A 23,662-nucleotide genomic window follows, 5' to 3' on the forward strand; every position below is an offset into this window, starting at 1 on the left:
AGGCGTCGGAGCTGGTATGAGTGGGTTTGGGCTGGAGGCTTGCGACAAAGCTTTGGGTTCCTCTACGGAGACCTGTGCCTTTGAGAGCGACAATGAGGGTCGTACTAAGAGGAGAGGATGTGGGCTTTACACACATGTGCACGAAGAGACACGCGCCCTCAAAACACACACACACACACACACTCACAGTGCTCCGGGGGTCGAGGGTTCGGCTGCGAGAGGAGCAGAGGGAGAGCGACCGCAGAATTCTTTGAATACAGAGCTCACAGGGCCCCCCTGTGCTGAGCCTTCTCCATGAGTCGTTCAAACACTTCACACACACACACTTATGCCCACACCAACTTAAAGCACACAGGGAGAGAACAACAAAACGCCTACACACACCTACATACACTCTGAGGGAGAAAATTATAGAGAAGAAAACTTGACTAGGAGCCTTGTTATTCTTATGAATCCGTAACGTTTTGCCATTGCGTCGTTACAGGTGTGTGTGTATGTACCTCTTACAGTCCAGGTGTGTCTTTGGGCCCACTCACACCCCACAGACGCTGATAGAGGGAAGCCCGTGTGTCGCCCCATGGCCACATGAGTCAGACAGGTCAGACCGGGATTCCCCACCCCCACAACACCTGTGCTGTGATGGAGACTTGCCTGACTGACACACACATACACACACACAGTTTCAATTACAAAAGCAAGACACTCACACATCCATAATCATCAGTCTTTTCACAGGCCCACGATACATACACAAAAATACTGAATACCTTCACGGCTGAGATCAACGGTGTATTCTTTGTGGCAGCCATAAAAGCTACTTCTCAAAGAGAAATATGATAAACAATACTCCTGGATTGGACTGAACAGAATATGTGAGACATGGATGAGCTTTAGCGGTATGTGTGTGTATGTGGTGTTAACAACACAGACTTTCTTTATGCAATGTGGTTGACATGGTAACGCAGCGTCCTCATTTACACCAAACGAAGCACCTGCCAGAGCAGCGTTGTACACATCTGCATGCATGAGTAAACACAAGCACTGCTGTACACGCACATTAAGTATAACAATAAGCATGACTGTTTTATTGATTTACATCTGTCATTGATCAACATCTGTTTGTAAATTATGACTGAACAGTGTGTGTAGAATCCAAAAATACTGCAACCACGAAGGAGCTGATTCATTTCCTGGATTCATTTGCGTATCATAAATGAGGAATCAAATACAATTCAGTCATTACAGAGTCAATTCTCTGTCAAGGTAATATGACAGAGCTTTTGTGTATTTCCCGGAATAGGTGAATTGGAGCTGGTCTGCTGCCAAATACATAAACAGCTCAACAGTACTCCCTGGGAGTAGAGCTCAGTATTACACTGACACAACAAACCCAAGTTCCTTTCGAGGCTGGTTGCCTAAGTGATTCTGGCTGTGTGAACATTCCCACTGCTTGTGTGTAAATGCCAGACTAGGCTCTGGCGTGTATATTAGTCTAAAGCAACAAAAATGTAAACATTATTACAATCTCAGGTCACACAAAATTCAGGATGATCTTGCACTGCTTAGAATAGCCAACAGTCGACATTCCACAGGGCTAAACAAAATAGTTTCTCTTGAGGGAAAAGACAATAAATTAACATATTAAGACAATTAAATGAGCCTCGGGTTGTGGGGCAAACATACTGCAAATTAATAAACAAGTGTCTGTCTATCTATCTATCTATCCATCCATCCATTCTCCATGCACTTCATTCATATTATTTGGTAGACATTCACATTCGATCATTGACTGGATAGCTTTCCCATAACACAGAAGGACTCCCCGGAAGAGAGCAAGCTGTGTTAGACACTTGTGTAGTGATATGGGACAGACCGTCCAACCCGTCTGGTGTCTGCCCGTGACCCCCTGACCTTTCAGAAGATCCCCAGTATAGTCTCGTCCCACAGTTTCTCCTCCTCTGTCCTAGTGTCCACCACCTCAGTGCGTTCTTTCCTCTTCTTCTCCTTCTTGTGTCTGTGTGTCTTGTGTTTCTCCCTGCGGTCAGTTCGCTCTGCCGAGATGCTCTCTGCCGCCGCAACGCCGCCTTGTCCATTTGTTTCATCCTGTCCTTCTGCGTCCATTTTCCCGCTCGTGTCGTCGGCCACGCTCTCTCGCTCGCCCCCCGGCGGTCCCTCCTTTGGTTCTCGTCTTCTTTTCGCTCCTTCCTCATCCTCCTCTTCTTCGTGAGGTCTCTTCCGTTGCCTCTCTCCCTTTCGTCTCTTCGCCTCCCTCTCCTCGTCAGACAACTCCTTTCTGTGCCTCCTCTCTCTCTTCCTCGGCCTTCTGCTTCTCTTCCTCTCCAGATCGTCCTCTCTCTCCCCCTCTCCGTCCTTTCTCTCTCTCCTCCGGGCTCGTTTCTCAGCCCGCTCTTGTCCCTCTCCTCTTTCCTCCTCTTCCGGTCCCCTCCTCCTTCCTCTCCTCTCTTTCTCCCGGTCTCTCCTTTCTCTCTCCTTGTCTTTTCTTCGCCGTTTTCGCCTCCTCTCTCTGGAGTGGTCTGAGTCACTGCTGCTGCTGCTGCTGCTGCTGCTGCTACTGCTGCTACTACTGGAAGAGGAATCGGACCAGGAGGAGGACGAACTCGACCAATCGGGACTCCTCCCTCTGGCCAGTCGCCGCCCCGTTGGACCCTTGGGGCGGGTCAAGGGCAGCATGTTCGGGCGGGGCCCGTTGTAGCCCTGCTCCCAGAATGGAGCCCGCGGGGCGCCCCTGCCCCACGCCGCAAAGCGATTGGCCGGCGACTGGAAAGGAGGCTGGGCCAAGCGCGGCGGAGGTGTGGGAAAACGAATAGAAAAGAGAGAGGGAGGATGAAGAGACGGGGGAGGAGGAGGAAGAGGAGAAGGAGGAACAGTCTTCTCTGCGTCCACATTCGGTTCCTGCTCTCTCTCTTTGTCTGCTACACCAGCTTTAGGCTGCAGGCCCCGGGCCTTCTGGACAGCGATGTAGTCGGCCAGCTCATCCTGGTAGGAGTCGTAAACTTTCTTCTGAGACTTGCACAAGTCCACTACCTTCTTCTCTCTGCCCAGAAACACACACTCGTCAAGCCACGCAGCAAAAGACAACACCTTTTTTGCACAGAATGATGGATGAATGAGAGACGTCTTACTTGATCTGGTGCTTGTTGCCTTGCATGTGTGCCTGGTACATCTCCACAGAGCTCAAGGTTAGGCTGCATATGGGACATGTTAGAGATCTCGCTGTTCAAAGGAAAGAAAGGAAAAACGAGGAAAAGAAAAATTTAAGTGTGAGAGTCCAAATAAAATCACTTACTATCTACACAATTAGGCACCCACGATGCACTGTTTAAAACGAGGTCATCTGCAAATTCCAGAAATTCTGTCTTGAAGGTTTTCAAGATCTAACCCTAGGTTAACATCGATTTCGAGAAAAATCATTTGAGGAACTGTCTCAGATCTGTTACAATTCTGCTTTAACTTCAACCGTGAGTGATTTGAGTCAGTGATGGTGGATTAAAGGCTACAGAAAACACTGGGGCTAGTTCTGACGGGCTTCGGCTGCTCTGTGCTACACGGGCGGCCTGTGTCTTTGTGGCGGCGAGATGGCCGTGTGAACGACCGGCGGTCACCTGTGTCTCCGTCCTCGGCCAGCTGCTGCAGCACCTGCTGGCGGCTCTGGTTGCGATGGTGCTTGCGGCCGCTGTAGTGCTGCTGCGCCATCTGCGGGTTGTTGAAGGAGGCGGCGCACAGGCGACAGTGCCTGGCCGGGTCGGTCAAGTCCACCTCCTGGGTGGCGGCGGCCGTGCCAGGGCTGACCTTTGAACCCAGCGTGGCCCGGTCGTCCTCTACATCCTCTGGCTTGTCTGGGACTTGGGGAGGGGCAGGCTCAGCGACGTCCACTGAGAGAGAAGGTATGGATAACAGTATTGAACTGGACACGTAATGCAGTGTGGGGTATCTGGTGTAGCTTCTCTAGTATGAAGCTGAACTGCGTGTATTATTCTGAGGGTATGCATCTCATCAGACAATGTGTTGATGCATTATGCCAGTCATACCTTTCTGCTTGGCATCAAAAGGCCAGAATCTACGCAGGTTCTTGGCATGGATCTTGCCCTCATAGTGAGACTTGGCCACCACTGCTGAGCTGAACACCATGTTGCACAGCTCACAGAACTTCTGTTTATCCATCGAGGCTCCAGCCTGTCTCACACACACACACACATTAGTCATGCTCAAGTGTACAGACATATACACATACACATGTACGTGCACGCACACACACACACACACACACTCACACACATTAGTCACGCACAAGAGTACAGACATACAAATATGTGCATTTATTAATTCATTCATACAACGCACACATCCTTTTAAAACACACAAGCACATTACTTGCAATTACCTGCAGGACTGTTGTTTCTTTTTCAGGGTCCTGAGCTTTCTTGGACTGGAGGTACAGGCGGACTTTCTGTGCATGTTTCTTTCCCTGTAACACACAAAGCATTATGGAACCTCAATAGGAGCTGACCACAGTAATATGTCACCAGTCTGTCTGCAGGGTGAAACACACTCCCACATGCACTGAGGCGCACACACACAGACACACACACACACACACCTCATAATGGGAGGTCCTCTGGGACTCGAACAGCAGCACAGCTTCACAGATGTGGCAATACTCATCAGTCAGCAGGTCCTTCAAGGCATCATTGCCTAATACACACACATACACACCAGAACAAAACCACACAATTAATGTTGCAAGATTGCAGTATATTCTTTAATCAACACACCAACCAAATATATCCTGCAATATCTAACTCAGGTGACTCTGTTGTCACACCTTCTCCATAATAATTAGGATAAGAACTTGTTCTTAACAGGCTGAAGATGGCAACGTGCCATAACTAGATCAGTCAGGCTTGACTGACACTAAAGTCGCTTGTGATTGGTTTATTGTTATCTCAGGAAAGGGCAACAGGACATTGCACCATAGTGACATTTTTATAACAACACAGTTAAAAGTGTCATGCCATTCGCAGAAAAGTTAGTGGTTAGTGAAAACAAACCAAATTACATTTGAAACCAAGTTCCAAGCACTACAGCGTCCACACAAAATAAAAAAAATAATAAAAGAAAAAATATGTTGTGTGTAAGAGTTTTATACCAATCTGACATGGTGATAGAGAGCTGCTAATTAACAATGACCAAGAACATGATAATGAGGTAATGAAATGGGTTTATCCGTTTTCAAAGGTCTCAGGCCTTTCAGGCCATTTTCAGTTTATGGACGCCATTCAAACAATCATAGACAAGTTACAATTGATAGGCTACCTTAACAAAGTGAAACAGAGCCTGTTTTAGGCAATACATCCAATTTCTCATCAGGCTCACCAGACCTGTTTTGATCCAAGGTGTGATGTTGGAGCCCAAAGTACTAAGCCTGCCACATATGAAATTTAAACCTTGCTATCTAGACATGAAGTTTCATTCTGGTAGCTACAGAATATGTGTGAGCACTCCAGTAAAAAAAATAAACAAAAACATTCCAATTGTTACATCACTAGTAGTATGGGACTAAGCATAACTGTTCACAAAAAAATGATGTGTGTTGGCTTGGCCCCTGCTGCACTGAGGAATTTTTTTTTCTTTTAATCACAACATTATGGGCAGGTCTGTAGTCTGTATCTTGTGTTTTTATCCGGTTTTTTACTCTGCCTGAAGAAGGTCATCTAACCGAAAGCTTGCACATAGAGTAAAAAAACTTGTTTGCAAAGACTTGAGTGTGCGGATTTTTCTTTACTTTTTACTGTAGTCTGTATCTAAAATCATTACAGATAGATAATTACTTAGATGTTCAGAAGGCAAGCCAACAAACCACTGGAAAGGTTACATTAACTTTACAACAACACATCTCTATGTCAAAAAGTATGAGCAAAAATCTTCTGAGCTCAATTCTATTATCTAGTGTTCTCTGGTATTTTATAAGCCTGTGCTGACATCATAATTGGTTGGTTTAGATACAATACAGCAACTCCTACTTTTAATAGGGTTTTTCAATATTTTCAACATTTTTTAATTGACTACCTGTGAGATGCGTAACCAGCCACCAGCAGGTATACTACCTTTGAAAAATGTGTTTCACATTTAGCAAACTGAGTATTTACACTTAATTGGCTACATTAGAAAGCATATTTAAACCGACTTTGCACTTTTTCTCCATTAATACATTAACTAATACCAATTATTTTTTTCCATTAATAAAAGGCAAACCTACTTCTGTGTGTCATTCAAAATATAGGGGAAGAGTTGCAATGATTGTTCAAAAAATGTTATTCTCTGCCCAGGTTAATCCACATGATAAATACAGTAGAGTTCAGGAGAAAGCCCTCTGTTATAGTGTTTAACCTCTGTTATTTTGTTTAATCTAGAAATACACTTCTGTTGTCATGCCTGCCAACCATACTCATTTGCTGCCATCCTGTGTTCCCAACCTTGATGTGGAGTGTTTTAGCATCTAAAATTGCACACTTTTCAAGCTGGATACTCACCAGAAGAAGGGGGGCACAAAAGTTTAAGAAACTGAAATGAACAAACCCATCATTTCTACAGAGGTGGTGATACCTGATGAACTTTACCCAAAAGCCTGTCGGTAAACTCTATCAACGTTTTTTTGTTTATAAATTCACTGAGGGACAAACATGTCCAATACAGCATTCGCACAGCATTCTTTATACATTTAATATTACTACATTATAGAGTACTAACAGCAACCACAACACTGGGGATATTAAAAAGTCCTCAGAGATATGGATGCCCTTAATTCAGTATTTAAGCCTAATGTCTGCTTGTTTTTTCTTTTAAATCAAACTTACATGAGTACAACTGTGGGTATGTTACAGCATGAATTTATGCTTCCAGGTCAGAGTAGGCCAGGATGGTCAGTAAATAATTATTTTTGGCCTGTTATTAAACTCTTACTGAAGGGGCACAGTTGCCTGATTTTAACCTGTATTACATTTTCTGGTTTGAAGTAGTCGTGTTCGAACTGAATTACTAAAATGTACTGGACAGTCCAGTCGAACTGAATTCCTAAAATGTACTGGACAGTCCAGTCTCACGATCACATGCTTGCTTTCAATAGCAATCTTTTTACGGTATAAAGCTAGGGCCATCTCATTCTCTTTAACAGGCTCTCTACTGCATTGCAGCTCGGGGTTCTGTATTAGCTCAATGGCTAGCTAGCTATATAACGTCAGCTGGCATTCGAGACTCACGCGTCAAAAGAAATCAACTGATTAATTACTTATTCCGAGGACAACATCATTAGGCCGTTATTGATACTACGCAGTTATTGATACTAGTATCCAACCGGTGTTCGATATGGATAGCGATTTACACTAGGCTGTCAGCTAGCTAGCTAAGATGATTAGCCAAAGTTAGCTAACAACCTAGCAGGTTTGGGAAAACGTTTGGTTTCCATCCATATAGAACATCGCAGAGGATATTTATATCGGATAGCGTTGTTCTTGCTTATATCGAAAGTAACGTTTGTCAGTAGTTGGAGCAACGTTAAAGTCTTAACTTTTGATGAACTCACCTTCAACCTGCGAACTAGTGTTGTGAGTGTTTATTACTGTCTCGGCCTCTACTACAGTTGCCGAGTCTTGGTTAACGTTAAGAGTAACATCACTTTCAATATCACTCTCCGCATTCTGCGGAAAACAGACACTATTATTGATCTGTGACATCGTCTTGAGAAAGCCAATTCGGTGGTTTCAGTTTCTTAACATCTCCTAAGGCCTACTTCGCCATAATTAGCATTAACAGCTGCTAGCTCACTCTAATATGGCTGTCCGTGAACAACAAGCACAAAAAGCCAACAGAGTTGTTCAGAGAGTCGACTCTCAAGAACAATTTTTCTTCTGCGAAACAAATTCAAATCTCACAATGTTAGAGCCTAGGTGCTACAACCAAGTGCGCCATCTACTGTTGTGGCAGCATCAATTTAATGAAACTTCCAAGTTCATATTCCTTTATTTATGGCATAATGTGTTGTGGTTGTTTCCATTGATTATTTGCCCATTGATGCCACAGTATTCGTAATCAGTTGCGAGGAGGGGGGATAGGAAAAAATAATTAAGACTAAACCAGCACACATTGACGTCTTTTTCTGAGCTCCACCCCCAAATGCAACGCGGACAAGCCCTGGGAATCTCCAGCCTGCACTTGTACACGGGCGTAAATAAAGGATTTTGGGCAGGCCAACAACACTGAGCCCACCCAACGCCACTTCTTCGAATACAGCAGACGATTTTGTGGGCTATTTGCTGTACTCTGACTGTTTTACATCGCACAGGGAAGGCGACAACATATAACCAAGTGGACTTTCTCTGATGGTAGAACACAAAACCAAGAATTTATTTTAGCTATAACGTTAGCTGTCACATACTATCATAGCAGGCTAGTATTCTGCTAGCCTGCTAGATAAAGACATCAGTTCAGATCAAATCTACACGTAACTAAGTTATTACTAACTGACAGGCTGAAATCGTCTATGTGTAAAACTGCATTGAAATCCTAATCAATGGCTGTCATTATGCATGACTAATTTCTCACATTCTGCTGTATTTATTCTACATAGCTAGGGGGACAATCTCCTTTATGGTATTGCTAAATCGACTTGAACAAATGTGAATCGTCGTCTGTTGCTACGGGTACACAAAGAAAATAGGCAGGTTTGTTATTTTGTCTTTGTTGGCCTTTTGTAAGACATATCAAGCATCATATACCATAAAGTGGTGTCGATAGTGGTTGATACTAAGCAAGCTGTAAGTTAAACGAGACGGCTTGAGCCTAAATTATTCAAAGGAACGAAATGAACTCCGAAGAAGCTGCCGCTCCAGCCAAAATCGTCACGGATGAAGACGGCATGTCATGGTGGTACAGATGGCTCTGCAAAATCGCTGGAGTCTTAGGAGGAATATGTAAGTATTGTTACTTAAGCACTATCTGCTATGCTAGTTAGGTTTGTACAATAGGTTAATACAATGCAGCATATCAGCATAACGCCAAATAATCCCATAAAACGCGCTGTCAGTTTCCAGTGACACTGTCAGGCTAATGTCAAATGCTATGAAGTGATCTTTGACAGCTGAAGACCTTTTGCCACGCCTGTGTGACTGTGCGTCAATCATAACTGCTCTATCATCATGGCAAACTCTTTGTTTGGTGTCAAGCCAACCGTTTCCATACAAATAACATTATTGACTGATGAAATACATGCCCTTGTTGTAACTGGTCAAAGTAAGATATCAAAAAATAATCCTGGCATGATTTGACTGGACCACCTGTCTAATACTTCATTCATACTGAGCAACACAGCTGTCGGCTAAAAAAAAAATCAGAAGCTGTAATATGTCAGGAGGTGCTCTGAACAGTTGGTGTGTTGTTCGAAAGTCCTAGACAGTCACTGGCTCTTTCAGCTCATTTCAGCCAGTGGCCTAGAAGGTTTACACGAGGTAAGTAGACGTAAAGGAGTTAACAGGTGCGCAGAGCTGACATAACCTCTCATTATCTCAGGATCAGAACACTAGATTCATTCCACAGGCCCATTGTTCATTTTATCCCTCATCCCAGACTCGTTCACCTTCCTGTGGGTGTGTAAACTGGCATGCACTTATACACTTTTTTGGAAGTCAGTGACATTTGGTTGTTACTGGTGAGAGTATGGATCAGTGACTTGGCAGAATCAGGAGAGGAGCAATTGTATAGGAGGGTAAGACGGATAGGGCAAACAGTAAGTTAGTGTTCCGTAAACTGCTTTATCTTATTTCTAGACTATACCCTTCTCTCTCTCTCTAGCTCTCCCTCCCTCCCTCCCCTCCAGTCACTGTTTGTTGTGAATGCATTTACCACTGCCATGGGCACAGAAGGACCAAAGAGTCTCAAGCTCACATGCTTCTATTGTGCTGCTCCCACATACATACTACTAACACTGCAAAGTGTAACCTCTGTCTCACCACTCCCCCCACAACACACACACACACACACACACACACACAGTTATAATGCCCTGACCCTCCTACACACACACATGCACACATACATGTTGCCACCGATGTTACTGGAGGAGTGAAGGAATTGTGTGTGTGTTAGCAGTCTATGCATACTCAATATGTTGTGTATTATTCAGGAGGAGTTTCAGAACTTGGCACGCAAGCTTCAGCACAAACTAGAGTCCTGCTGTGCTGGAACTTAGTAGCATGTGTGTAGGACCCATGGGCTTGCTACAGTGTTTCATATTTGCATTCAATGAGTCTACTTGTATTTACTCAAAGCACAAAATACCCTGCAGATGGGTGTGTGTGTTTGTGTGCAGACGTTGGTCTTTTTCGCTCCTCCAGGCCACAGATGACAAATATATCGAGTGAAATATCTGATTCAAAATATATATATATATATATATATATATTCAATAATGATAAAAACAAGGTTGCAGTTTCTCTTAACATTCACTTGTGCTAGAGACAACATGAAGGGGTTTAGCCTGCGCGTTGCAATGTGTTTCTTAGATTGCAGTAGGATACAAGTTGTTGAAGTCAAGTAGTTGGCAACTTACATTTTTCATTTTGGAATTTAGTTTGTTTGATGCTTCTGCAGTAATTTTCCAAGTGCATGTATGTTAACTGTGATGTTTTTCTTCATCTAGCCTGTGCGATAGCAGGTGTGTGGAACTGTGTGACGGTGAATCCCCTTAACATTGCAGCCGGAGTCTGGATGGTGTAAGTAGAGGCACTCTTGTGTCAGTGCATTTCTGTTTTGCCTCTCTTTTTTTCTCTGTTTTTGCATATTAGATGCATTTGTGTTGTGCTTGTCTATTATTTGTGTGTGTGTGTGGACTTCTGTATATACTGTATCTGCAAGTGTGTGTGTGTGTGTGTGTGTGTGTGTGTGTGTGTGTGTGTGTGTGTGTGTGTGTGTGTCACTGACTCTTCCTGTGTTTGGAAGTTGCGCATGTTTGTTTGTGCAGTTTAGATTGCGTGCTTAACCCTCCCTCCCGAGGTCATTGCATGCTGATTGTGAGAATGACTCTCTTTCTCATAATCATTCCATGTTGTCACAGGTTGAATGCGTTTGTGCTGTTCCTGTGTGAGGTGCCGTTCTGCTGTCAGTTCATAGAGTTTGCCAATGCCGTGGCGGCACGCGCCGATAAGCTCAAGCCCTGGCAGAAAGCTCTCTTCTACTGCGGGTGAGCTACCCCAGCCACTACCCTCACCTATTCCACACCCCACACACATACCATACACCATAACCATAAGTCACCCGATCTCAATCACTCAAGCAGACAGTCTGAATAATACTGTGTTGGCAGGATGGCCTTATTCCCAGTGGTGCTGAAGATCTCCTTCACCACTGTGTGCGGCAATGCCATCGCCTTTGCCACAGGGGTCCTCTACGGCCTTGCATCACTCGGCAAGAAGTAAGTGTAGTTCTTTCTCTCTCTATCTCCCTCCCTCTCTCTCTGTCTCACTCTCTCTCTCTCTCTCTCTCTCTCTCTCTCTCTCTCTCTATCTCTCTCCCTCTCTCACTTTGTGTCTGTTTGTCTTTCTCTCACTCCCTCTTTTTCCATTTAGTCAGTAATCTACATCATTTGCAGCACAACATTCATAGAGATAGCTGATTATTCTAATGCCCCCCCTTTGTTTTCTGTCTCAGGGGAGACGCAGTGAGCTATGCTCGTCTGCAGCACCAGAAGCAGGGGGATGAGGAGAAGCAGGCGGGGTTGGCGGATGATGGAACACAGTGACCACCTCTCAGCCTCCTGACCCATCATTCCAGCTCCCTCCCCTCTGTCCCTTCCCATCCTTCTTATCCCTTCTTTCCCCCTCTCCTCTCCTCCCCCCTCTGTCTCTCTTTTGTGTTCTTGGTTTTATTTATTGACTATTGAAGACTGCTGCACCTTTGTTATCTTGTCCTAGAGTCTGGGCAAAGGTTTGATTTGTGTTGATGTTTGTAGCTCTAGAGCCAAGTCTCTACTAGACTAGAACTGTGACTTTATTTTGTTTTTACTTTCTGAACTGGATTTAAGCTCTCTTATTTTAAGATAATTTCATGTTTGTTTTATGTCATTATCCTTAAGGGATGCCTGGCATCCATTGTTGACCAGTGTATTTGATGTTAGATGCCATTGTCAGGCCTTTGTTGGTTTGTTTCGCGAGATGTGTGGAATCGCAAAACACTCCTCCTACCTAACCTCAGCCTTCCCCTGCTAGATTAGTGCTAACACAAATTAGACATTAAATCCCTGTAGAAACCTAACAGTAAGGGTCAATAGTAATCTAGCAAAGGTGCAGTCTTTGATTATGATTCATTACATTGAAAATTCATCAGATTCAGCACAGTTCTCCAGCGGTCCTTCCAGTGTGTGCACAGACTCCAGTGCGTGAGCTCAGGAACACTGTACCCAGTCCTAGCTCTGTAAATAGGAAACAAAACAACAAGAGGTGCTCGTACGCCAGTGTTTCTTCGGTAGCACGGAAGGGAGAGGTGCGCTATCAACAAACCTTTCACCAAGGTTGAGGACTGCACTTTTAAGTTAAATCAGTGCTCCTAAATATCTAGTTAATCAGGGCTTAATCAATGCTTATGCAGCCAATCAGTGTAGCTAGGTCTGGATGCATTCTTTTGCATCCACAGCGACAACAAGCTTAGCCACTGCAGGTACTGGGAACTTTGGCCATCGGGAGCTTTTTGTCTTCTCCCACAGTTCTCTATTCGGTACACCCAAAGATGGCAGGAGCTTTATATTGTTACTCTCTGTTTATCATTCTCTCAGTGTTGAATTTTTTTTATGACTATTTATTCTACCGATTTTACCATTATAAAGTGAAAATGTGTTTCGATCAAGAGGCATGGCACGTATGGTCCTGTGACAAGTTAGTGGCTGTCCATGGCTTACGTCCTGGCGAGTTGCTAGAGCAATCTAAGGCGGCCCTGAAAGACAAAAGTCATATTCAAGTGATTAAACATGGGGATCTTATAGAGCTGAAGTCAGCTGAGACTGAGAGGAGAGAGGAAATAGGTGGAATGTAAGCGAATGTGTTTTAATGCCTTTTTTTCTCTCTCGGTCTTATTCCCTACATGGCTCTTACCTTCCTTCTCTCCGTACGGTGTTGAAACTGAAACGGTTGACATCTCCAGAAATGTCAATATTGACAGTCACCAAAATGTTACCAAGGGAAAGAGCAAACACCTGGATAAGACTCTGTGATCCGGCCATCAGATCCTGCCTACTTTGGGTTAAAAACTCCATGGATTCTGTTAAACTCGATGAATCGTTGAACTTTATGAACTGGAATGTTTTGTGTGTCTGTTACATGGTTGTAGCTTGTAGCTTGACGGGTGGAAAATGTGACCTTGAGGATTTTTTTGCAGTTCTCGCACCTCTTTCAGGGATTTTGTGCGTTTGTGTGTGACTTTTCTGTGGGGGAAAATGAGAGATTACCCATACAGCCTTCCTTTTGTCGAAGCAGAGGTCCTCAGCTGCAGTTAAGAAGGGCTTTATAGTGAACTGAGTGAGAGAGCAGAGTAGCAGGGGACTACTTAATCTTATGATTTCTAATGTGAACTTGAGGTACTTCAAGTTGTCGTTTATTCGTAGAAAATATGAGCCAGTTGTCTTGCATGCAGTGCTTTTAAGTCATGTGAGAGAACATAGGGAAACAAGGTTCCATCCTTTACCTGTGTTCTCTTGCTCTTTGTCTTGGTTCTTGTTCTCTCGCCCCCAGACAACCAGCACCGTAGATACCAGCAGTGCAGAGATTCAGCTTTCAGGAACCACTTTCCTGACGAGTTCTATCTACAGTACACTCACACAACAGGGTTTCTGCATAACAGTTTAAACTGTCAGGTATGACAAAAAACCTTAAGCCTGTCGTATAACAAAAATCACTAATAAGTTCAAACCTCTGCCTCGTATTGAGGGTAGACCACTCTTTCGGTTTTTACACATACACAACACTACAGTGAAGGCTTTACCTCTTCAGGTTCTCTTTGTTAGTTTTTTCCCCTTTCGGATTTATACATAGTGGGCATTGTGGAGCAGTGGTAATGTCATTGGCAACTGGTCGACCTGGGTTTGATTCCTGATCCTACCGTTGTGGATCTATGTTGCTTTGGATAAAAGCATCTGCTAAATACCAGTAGACTTTAACTTTAATCAAGGCAATTGGTTATTTTTTTCTTTGTTTTTGAGGTGAACAGAGTCACATTAAGGAATATATAGCCCAGCATTTGCCTTGATGCATGTGTGTACCAAATTATACTGTGAATGTTATGGTCTGATGCACCAAACAGTTTTGAGCTTTGTCAGCTTAACTTGTTCATTTACTCTATTTAAGGTTTAGTCTTGAACTCGACACCAGTCCTATAAAACTTCCGTTTCCAGAACCACACAAATCTGCACTACATTTTTAATGTCAACTTAAGACAACCTGCCTCAATGTTCTGTACAGAATCTTCACTGGGAAAGGACATTTGAATATTCAGTTTTTAATCGGATGTCTTTGTATCTATGTAATTGGCTTTATTGGCATCTTGTACCTTACAATCTGAAAAATGGGAATATCTCACACTTAGATGAGGGAACTAGAGGCAATAGTTTGCTTAAGCAGACTGTGCAAACTATGGATGTGTATGGAGAGGCATAATCTATTCCAATCGTAATCATGCAACAGTGGTAAAGTTAGAGGGTAAATGAAAACTACTTATTCAATTTATAATGGGTCATTGTGAATACTCTGAAAAGTACTTTCTAGCTCCTCAAATAGTTAGTAGGTTACTGTACTTTTCATCCTGGTTTTCAGGCACCGTCAGAGCTAGATTGGAGCAGATGCTTAATAAGTATCTTGGGTCAGACAATGCAAGAAGAAAGGCCTAGAATTTTCTATCTCAGCTTCTGATACTTGATTGACACACTTTCCAGGCTAACCTCAAACCATCTTGCACTCTACTGTCCGCCACCTCTATATTTGCTGCAAGGTGTGTGTGTGTGTGTGTGTGTGTGTGCGCATGCGCTTGTAGGTGTAGCTGTTAACTCAGAAATGGAGTGGTTTTGTGTTCGGTTTGTTTCTAAATTGATGAATTGAAATGCTTGATTGTACAAAAATTCTCACTTCTGTTTGTCTTTGTTTGCCCTGAATGACTGAAAAAAATAAACCATCCTGCATTTTTAAGACCTATATTCTGTCAGTCTTAATTCTCTAGTAGTCTACTCTACACTCAGGCAGCTGAACTGATGTGCAAAAAGTGACGCTTGGTTTAAGAACATCAGAACATCTTTTTTATTATTATGACCGCCGCGCAGCGAAACGGTTTAGTCAGATTTTTTTTTCTTTTTCGCATGCTCAAATTTCCATCAATGATTCCCGGGACACTGAAAGACCGGGTACCACGAAAACTTGGTGGGCATGTAACCCCCCCATGGAACCATGGATAGCTGGATGGAACCATGGGGCGTTTTTTCTGTGAATTTGATCTGTTTAGCACCTTTTTTTGTATGTTGATCTCAAGGGGCCATGTCAACCCATTCCATAACCACTCATTTCATGTATAGCGCCACCTAGTTAAACACAAAAAAGTAAAAATTAGGTGTGGTAATTGAAGGTATCTGTGACCTAACATAGTCAAAACTGCACGAAATTGGAAGTGTAGGATCATTATGACACCCTCTGTATGCACGCCAAGTTTTGTGGAATTCCGTTCATGGGGGGCCACAAAATAAATGAATTTATGTTACTATACACCAACTGGCCTGTAGGTGGCCGGAGACAGTTTTCTGTGAATATCTCGAGAACCGTGGGGCCTATGAGGTCCACCTTTTTATGTATGTTGGTCTTAAGGGGCATGCCAACCCATCCCATTACCACTTATTTCATGTATAAGCCACCTAGTTAAAAATGAAAAAAAGCAAAAAATTAGGTGTTTTCATCACAATCTCTCTGGCTGACAAGGTCAAAACTGCATGAAATTAAAAGTGTAGGATCATTATGACACCCTCAATGCATGCCAAGTTTTGTGTACTTTTTCGTTCATGGGGGCCTTACAATAAAATAATTTATGTGTACATTTAGTGGCGCATACCAACAAGGATTCGGGACACTGAAAGACCGGGGTACACAAAACTTGGTGGGCATGTACCCCCCCATGGATAGCATGGAACCGTCATTTTTTCGTTTTGATCTGTAGCCCCCGGCTGGACTGGACCCCCCGAAGGAGGGTAGGGCAGACACAGTTCTCTGTGAATATCTTGAGAACTGTAGGGCCTAGGATGACCATTTTTTTCTGTATGTTTGCCTCCAGGGGTCATGTTAACCCATTTCATTTCATGTGCACAAACAGATACACACACACACATACATTCACAGTAATCATCCATTATGACACATACTCACACAGTAGACATATGTACGCTTGCATGCACAGGCACATACGCAGGCACACACACACACACTCACACCCACACACATAACACAAACAATCAAGAATTTCTCAGAATTATGAACAGGCAAGATGGAGGTGGGGTTGTATAAAATGAATTTTACATGTGAAATCTATGAACTAATCATGTTTTGGTACTTGTTGTCTAGCAGATACCAGTGAAAATTGATTGTGGATAATGCAATTTAGTGAGACAGAATCATATAGGCCTTTCAGCGTGATTTCTTTTTGTGGAAAAAATGTGCTGGACTGGGCGGCGGTCATGTTTTGTACCGCTCTGCGGTACATCTAGTTATTTTGTATATTCACTATACTGCACCATCTAGACTGTCAACTAAATATTCACTAATTCTTCTATACATCTCTAAAATGATCATGTTCTTCAGATTGGTTGACGACCAATATCAAACACCTCTCGCCACGACGACAACAACAAATGTTCACAACTGCTCTCATTTCTATGAGTCCTCTTTAATTCATGATGCAAGATTTCAATGCAACCCTTTAAGGCACTGTTTCTCCCTTGAACACAACTGTATATATCTGTAGAATCACTGAACCAACATGTTCAAATACATTTTGGTAAAATAAACATTGTAGTAAAATACTTAATTTTGACCACACGAATGAAAACACGGTCCTGTGTGGGCTCCTAGGGAGACCCTGGGCCCCCACATTCGGCCCAGTCTCTCTCCCAATAAAGCCCTGCTCACAGAGAGAGCTATGGAGTTCCACAAGTATGGTGCATCCATCAGGACGTCCAAGGAGCCTCGTCACTGCCATTTTCTCATTGACTAGAGGGCAATTACAGTGTTGGGCTGGGCTGCAGTCTTCTTTTTCTTTGGGGTTCTGGGCTTGCGAAGAATCTTCTCTGCAACGCCATGGAGTTTGCCCTCTTTGACGGCCTTCTCCCAGTCCTTTTTCACCATGGTGTAGAGACGCATTGTAGCCTGGGCATCCTGGACCTGTGAGACACACACACACACACGTCAGATACTGTGCATGGAGATGGAGTTTTCATGTACACATGTAAAAACAAATGCTATGCAACATTAATCCTTTCCTAAACATCATATGGTATTTGGCCAACATTAAATGTTGAAGTATTTCTTATGGATAAGAATTGCTTAAAACACTGACAATTCTCTGCCCAAAGCTTTGGTATAAGTAATACAGCAGAACTTGGAGTTAATGGCTAAATTAACATGATGTACATATGGCTGGCTCCAAGGGTGCTTCCAGGCAAACTGCTAGAGCTACACTACAAATAAGTTAAGACTCCAGAGTAAATGTGTTAGGACTATGGGGAAAATGCTGCGGTTTGTGGGAGAGGGGTTACTGCTTACAGATGAGTGTTCCCCCTGCTGAACTCTGACGTTGAGGATCTCACGTGACAGGACCTTCAGAGCTGGACGACCACTCTGAAAGAGGAGGGAGGAGATTTGTGTGAGTATTAAAAGGACTTGATGGTATGTCATGTATATGTCATGATATATCACAAATAAAATAAAAGTCATTTTGGCATTGTGTATGATGTTTGTGTGTGTAAAAGAGACAATTTATAAGCACATAGCCAGAGAATGTTGCAACATTGCAAACAGTATGTGTGAAAAATGTAGCTTAGCTCCCTCACTCTGACTAGTTTCCTGAATGGCTTGTACTTCTGAGTGTCGCGGATCTTTTTCTTGGGATGGTCTAGCAGCAGTACCTACAGGACAAAACACAGGAGAAGCAAGGCGAGCTAATCATTACAAATGCAACCAGTCCTTATTAAACAAATGTACTGCACATTACAGTATTGTGGGTGTTATTGTAGAAACATCTCCATCGTCTTGAGTCTCATACCCTCAGGTCGTTGTGTATGGCATGTCCCACCAGAATTCTTCCTTCTAAAATGTCCGCAACCTCCTTCTGGACCTGTTTGAAGTTCTCCCCTGAATGACATACACACCAATAACTAAATTCAGAATTAATGACACTCAAGCATTTTTTGGATACTTTAACACCTATGATTTACGTGACAACTGATTACTTTAAAGCCCTACACGACTACCATCAACCATTAGAGAGAGGAGGGAAAACTGCTGTTGGGATGATATAGATGGCATCGACCATAACACACACAGGACGAACAGAGTTCAGTGTTCACTTCAGGGCCGGCAGTGGCTCAGATAGAGGAGATGTTTGGTAACCAGAAGGATGCCGATTCGATCTTGGCACCTCCTGACCCTGTTGAAGTGTCCTTGAGCAAGACACTGAACCACAAAACCGCACCCAATGTGCACGTTGGTGCCTTGCATGGCAGCCTCCACCATCTATGTGTGTGTGTGTGTGTGAGAATAGGTGAGTTTGAGATATGACACTGTAAAAGCACTTTGAGTCCTCGGTGGAGTAGAAAAGCACTATCTAAATGCAGTATTTTTACTAATTAGGTTAAAAAAAATAGACAAAGAAAGCAAATAGAGAATCAGCTTCTACATTCGTGCACTGACCTTCGCTGATGTCCTCTGGACGGATGCCGCTGACCGCTGTCCTGTAGTCAGTCACTTTCTCAGTAGGACGCACAAACTTGTCATAGATGCACTTGCCAAACTGGTTAACGAGGGAGCAGCGCGCCAGGATGCTCTCCTCGCCATCGGGACCCACCCCCACCATCTCACAGTCCATGGCCACGGCTCGCGTCACTCTTATAGGTTACCATGGCGAGGGAAAGAAGACGAGGAGAGAGCAGTTAGGCATCTGCCACCCTTATCGGTCTGACCCCAATAATAACTAGTTACTCTAAACCTCTACTGAGAAGCTTTATTGTTCCCCATTTCTCTAGGCTAGCCCAGTGTGTCCTCTTCTTTTCATTTAAGTGTATCAGTGACATTTGTGAATGGAGCTTTGGCTTATGAAAGGCTACCTGGCTGGAGGACACTTAACCAGCACCCCAAAAGTAAATGTTCCAAAGTATTTTGGGGTTGCATAATTGAGGCACCAGACAGACCACATGGATTGGCCAAAAATTCAAACTCAAAGCAGTCTTTTTCAGCAAAGATGCATACAGTGTTCAAAGTGTACCAACCTGTCAGCATTCCCTACCAGTGCCAAGCCAGCTCTGTTTGAAACCTTTCACAGCAGCTGAATGCCATTCATTATCCCTTCAAATAAACCCACAACTAGCCCCAGACACCAACAGCAACTTACAAATAACACACAACACAATGAAGACTAATTATGGTTATGGTATGGTAATATTGAATTTTAGCCGATATCCGATATGCCAATATTTACAAGCTCATTCTGGCCGATTGCCGATGCCGATATACACCTTTCAAATATGGCACAGTTTATTAAGTAGCCTAACATTTTCACATAAACATGTAAATGTCATTCTTGAACAGTAGCCTACAAGACAGTTCCCTAAGAACTGTGTTGTTGACAATATGAAACATTGTTCTCAAATGAACAGAAATGGAGCTGTAACCCTGTAAACTTAAAATGTCAGTCTGTAGAGTAAAAGGAATAAGACCTACAACACGTAGGCTAGTAACTTTACAGCTAGCTTTCATTCTGGACTTCATGAAACTCATGCTAGCTTTCTAACATTAGCTAACGTTACACACTTTAGAAACTGATTGCTGATTGTAAACAAAAGGTTAGCAATGCCTCTTCACAGTTTTAGCTTGTACCGTTTTTTCTGGCTTAGTGCTTTGTAGAGTTCAGGATGCTTAAGATGTGTAATTAAACTGGTAACGTTAAACAGGATAATTTTACCCCTCCTCGCATCACTTGTAGGCTACTTTACAAGCACTGCAAAAAGCAATTTTGTTATCAGTTTCCGGAATTTGGAAATACTGCCACACAGCCAACATCTTAAAAGTATGTTGTTGACGCTCATAGTAACATAAACATTTGCTTTGCGTGCGCATAATTAACAGGTTACCTTATCGGCCAGGCACATCGGCAGAAATGTCCATATCCGGCCGATGCCGATAATCAAGTTATGAAGCTTTTATCTGCAGATACCGATGTCGGGCCGATATCATTGTGCATCCCTATATGGTAATGAATCATACTGTTACTGAGTCATTACTGATACCACGTCTTGACTACAGGAGATACAGCTCTCTCACTAGGATCCTATAGTTTACATATTTGGTCATGTTTGGTGAAGTTTTGTAAGCATTAGGATTTGTAGCTAGTGCTTCGAAGTCTGCTCAGCCTGAGGTTACCAGGAGTGAACAACATATTTCGGGTCACACATTATTTTTACTTCACATTTTTTTTTACATAATGCTTTTGAGCCTTGCTGACTTTCTCAACGCTACAATGAATTACATTTCCAGACGTTTTCCAAGACATTCACACAAATGTCCAAACTTTTCAAGGTCTGGAAGCAATTCAAAATTCTGTGCTTTCCCGACCTGTGCAAACACCCTGCCATTGCATCACTAAGAATATTCTATGTCTGTGACAAGTAGTAGTGGGAACAGAAGCATATCTGTCCAAAATCAATTTGCAAATTCATGAGTTCTGTAAGTCTGCATATTCTCATGCCCACATGCTTGGATGAATGATATGTGCCTGTAAGGGTATACTTGAGACCTCAAACCTTACTCACCCCTCAAAACTGTGTTCCTTCACAAGTGCGCTCTCTGTGCTCTGAGCGTCAGTAGTCCTCACACCCTTCCTCCTCCTGACGATGTCCGCCGCCTCCTGCCCTACTGCAGTCTCAATGTCATCAGGGTCTACATCGTCAAACCAGAGATCTGCCCTAAAACCCACCGAACATTAGGAGCGAGTTAGGTGCGTGTTAAATGTACATGCATGAAGGATATTCTTCTTATGAGTTTACTGCAGCAGTATGGTTCTGTAGCATGGTTAGTACAGTTTCCCTGAATTTCCCCATCAGAGTTGTGCTTTTCTTTTGGCGCTTCTGTTTATTTCATTTTATTTTACCACAAGTATGTAGGGAGCAGGGGATGTGGTGTAGGTGTGGTATAGGGTTTATGATGGCAAAAGTGGACTTTAACTGGGGATGTCTCCCCTATCCCTGTCTCTTTCTGGGACTGTGCGTCAGGAGAAAGTCCAAGTGTGTGAGAGAAAGCAAATTCAGTGAGACCCAGTTTTCTCGTCACGTTGATTAATCTCTTTTAAAACAAAATAATTCAGAGTACATAAAAAGAGGGAGCAAAACACTCCTGTTACAGTCAGCCATTCTATAAAGGACTGTCTGTTTCAAACAGGTGTGTACTGTGCGTGTGGAATGGACTTACTCGGTAGGTTTCTTCTCAGCTGGCTCTTCAACCTTCTTTTTAGTAGCTGGTTTGCTGTTCTCAGGCAGATGGCCATTAACTTTCCTTTTCTTGGCTTTGTGTTCGGTTTTTGAGGGTCCTCCAACTTTCTTATTTTCAAGGGCATCGGTTTTCCCATTGTTTTGTGGGATCTTGGTTTCAGGGATTAGCACTGGCTTTGAAATGGCTTTTCCTGCCTTTTTCTGAAAGTTCTCTTTTTTAACCTTTGAGTTTGTTTTCTCTGGGCCCATCTGCTTAGATTTAGCATCAGGGGTTGACTTCATTATCTATAACATAGGGGATGATAGGAAAGAAGAGTCTTAGTTGCATAGCTGACCATATCCAAGTAATTGTAGAATTAATGCAATGTGATTAGATAGGACTTGTCATTACAAATTGACTTACATCAATCACTATTTAGAGTATTGCAGGGAATACCATTATTTCGACAACACACATACGCACATCTCGTCCACTTAACAACTGTTAACAGGTACACCAAGAGGGTATACGTATAATACAATGAAACTATTACGGTTAGAGAAATCAATCCAATCACCTCAAGCAGAGTTTTCCAGTTGGAGGAGAACTGTTGAGCGTCTTGAGGAGGACCCCAGTTCAACTTCTCCGTCCCCTCCGTTTTTTTCTTCTGGGCTTTCATGAACTTCTTTCTTTTTTCTTTACTCGTTTTCTTCTTACTAGGTGGCTGAGATGGTGCTGACTTCACAGCCGACTCAGACTTTTTAGACGTGGATTCAGCCATTCTTGCGGATCGTGTCAATAATGTAACGTCAACCTCAACGACGCTATCTGTCCAGCTAATGACAGTCCAGACCGGTAGAATTTTTGAAAAATCCTATTTGATATGGATATGTGACCCTTCCACTACCAAGACTCAAACTGTTTTATACAGTACAATACATTAAGTCTCTTGACAAAAACGAACTACAATGTTACACGGAGTTGTAACTACAAAGTTAGCTTGGACAGCTAGCGATATCTCGCTAACTAAACATCACATATCAAAACAGTGGTACACAACGACGTTAACATACAACTGCATTAACCATAATGGCCTTGCTAGATGGGACTAGTAAAATACTTCAATTTAGCAAACCAATGACCTAACCATCTGTTTATAATGCGTAGTCCCACTGATCAAGCCATGCTGCAACAAGAAGCACACGCTGAGTTGTGTGTAACGCTACAAACTGCAGTAAGGAAACAACTCATATGAATACATAGTTCCGAGACACAGCACATTCGTTCCGCTAACCAGAATAAATTGACATGTAACAAATAGATTAGATGATCAGATTCAACTTTATTGTCATGGTGCGTCTAACCAGAAGTGCAAAAAAAGCAGACAAGTGTAATGTGATATACAGTAGCCTAGTATAGACAGGTGGTGGTGCATAGACAGGTCAAGAAATATAGTGCAGTGTGGACAGTAGTATACAGTATTACAGTGTAGACAGTAGTATACAGTTGATTTACAGAAGGTGGTTTAGAGCACTGGTTCCCAAAGTCTGGGTCGTGACCCATGGGTGGGTCGCAGGAGATTTTATTTGGGTCGCCTATTTGTGTAATAGGCCTAACTTATACCATTTATACCAGGAAAGCTAAGCAGTTTTCTATTAGGATCTAGTTTGTTAACTACCACAGTCACGGCCCTCTGTGTAATTCTGCATTTAGAATAACTCTGAAACTGGGGGGCGAACGCGTCTCAGAGGGGACAGCGTGGACATCTACTTGCAAAATGAAACATTTCTGTGGGGCGCCTCCTCACATTCCTTATTATTTCGGATTTAAAATGCACAACAGTGCATTACATTAGGCCACAATTTAAATGGACATTTGAAATGCTATTATTTCCTTTCGTT

At 43.0% G+C, this 23,662-nt stretch overlaps 3 protein-coding genes across 4 annotated transcripts; 1 reads left to right on the forward strand and 2 right to left on the reverse strand.

The window, feature by feature from the left end:
• Nucleotides 1-1,057: 1,057 nt before the first annotated feature.
• Nucleotides 1,058-7,897, reverse strand: zmat1 (zinc finger matrin-type 1). The gene is made up of 7 exons (XM_048259056.1): nucleotides 7,601-7,897; nucleotides 4,619-4,713; nucleotides 4,403-4,486; nucleotides 4,050-4,194; nucleotides 3,624-3,893; nucleotides 3,144-3,234; nucleotides 1,058-3,055 (listed from the first exon to the last, which is right to left on the reverse strand). Exons 1-7 carry the CDS (start codon nucleotides 7,749-7,751, stop codon nucleotides 1,915-1,917), a joined length of 1,977 nt encoding a protein of 658 aa, XP_048115013.1. The 5' UTR covers nucleotides 7,752-7,897; the 3' UTR covers nucleotides 1,058-1,914.
• A 54-nt stretch (nucleotides 7,898-7,951) lies between these two features.
• cacfd1 (calcium channel flower domain containing 1) lies at nucleotides 7,952-15,242 on the forward strand. Its single transcript, XM_048259057.1, has 5 exons — nucleotides 7,952-8,987; nucleotides 10,712-10,784; nucleotides 11,126-11,251; nucleotides 11,375-11,482; nucleotides 11,719-15,242. The coding sequence occupies exons 1-5, from the start codon at nucleotides 8,879-8,881 to the stop codon at nucleotides 11,807-11,809; spliced, it is 507 nt and encodes a 168-aa protein (XP_048115014.1). The 5' UTR covers nucleotides 7,952-8,878; the 3' UTR covers nucleotides 11,810-15,242.
• A 1,713-nt stretch (nucleotides 15,243-16,955) lies between these two features.
• Nucleotides 16,956-22,982, reverse strand: rexo4 (REX4 homolog, 3'-5' exonuclease). 2 transcript variants are annotated; one of them, XM_048259912.1, is made up of 9 exons: nucleotides 22,909-22,982; nucleotides 22,339-22,597; nucleotides 21,762-22,066; nucleotides 21,107-21,259; nucleotides 18,993-19,186; nucleotides 18,346-18,434; nucleotides 18,134-18,208; nucleotides 17,847-17,921; nucleotides 16,956-17,465 (listed from the first exon to the last, which is right to left on the reverse strand). In XM_048259912.1, the coding sequence occupies exons 2-9, from the start codon at nucleotides 22,540-22,542 to the stop codon at nucleotides 17,295-17,297; spliced, it is 1,266 nt and encodes a 421-aa protein (XP_048115869.1). In that variant the 5' UTR covers nucleotides 22,543-22,597; nucleotides 22,909-22,982; the 3' UTR covers nucleotides 16,956-17,294. The 2 variants fall into 2 exon arrangements, with proteins under 2 accessions (XP_048115869.1, XP_048115868.1); XM_048259911.1 differs by having other exon boundaries at nucleotides 22,339-22,967.
• Between the last annotated feature and the right edge of the window lie 680 nt (nucleotides 22,983-23,662).

The sequence above is a fragment of the Alosa alosa genome, chromosome 12, assembly GCF_017589495.1.
Source record: "Alosa alosa isolate M-15738 ecotype Scorff River chromosome 12, AALO_Geno_1.1, whole genome shotgun sequence".
In the NCBI taxonomy this organism is placed as follows: domain Eukaryota; kingdom Metazoa; phylum Chordata; class Actinopteri; order Clupeiformes; family Clupeidae; genus Alosa; species Alosa alosa.

What these genes read in the sequence shown, in the direction of transcription:
- zmat1 (XM_048259056.1), bottom strand. Translation starts at nt 7,751, where the DNA reads ATGTCACAGATCAATAATAGTGTCTGTTTTCCGCAGAATGCGGAGAGT. An exon ending in CACTAGTTCGCAGGTTGAAG is followed by an intron (nt 4,714 to 7,600) that starts GTGAGTTCATCA and finishes TGTGTGTATTAG; the next exon opens with GCAATGATGCCTTGAAGGAC. An exon ending in TTTTGATGCCAAGCAGAAAG is followed by an intron (nt 3,894 to 4,049) that starts GTATGACTGGCA and finishes CTTCTCTCTCAG; the next exon opens with TGGACGTCGCTGAGCCTGCC.
- cacfd1 (XM_048259057.1), top strand. Translation starts at nt 8,879, where the DNA reads ATGAACTCCGAAGAAGCTGCCGCTCCAGCCAAAATCGTCACGGATGAA. An exon ending in GCAGCCGGAGTCTGGATGGT is followed by an intron (nt 10,785 to 11,125) that starts GTAAGTAGAGGC and finishes ATGTTGTCACAG; the next exon opens with GTTGAATGCGTTTGTGCTGT. An exon ending in CTTGCATCACTCGGCAAGAA is followed by an intron (nt 11,483 to 11,718) that starts GTAAGTGTAGTT and finishes TTTCTGTCTCAG; the next exon opens with GGGAGACGCAGTGAGCTATG.
- rexo4 (XM_048259912.1), bottom strand. Translation starts at nt 22,542, where the DNA reads ATGGCTGAATCCACGTCTAAAAAGTCTGAGTCGGCTGTGAAGTCAGCA. An exon ending in CCATACACAACGACCTGAGG is followed by an intron (nt 18,209 to 18,345) that starts GTATGAGACTCA and finishes TTTGTCCTGTAG; the next exon opens with GTACTGCTGCTAGACCATCC. An exon ending in CATTCAGGAAACTAGTCAGA is followed by an intron (nt 17,922 to 18,133) that starts GTGAGGGAGCTA and finishes CTCCTCTTTCAG; the next exon opens with AGTGGTCGTCCAGCTCTGAA.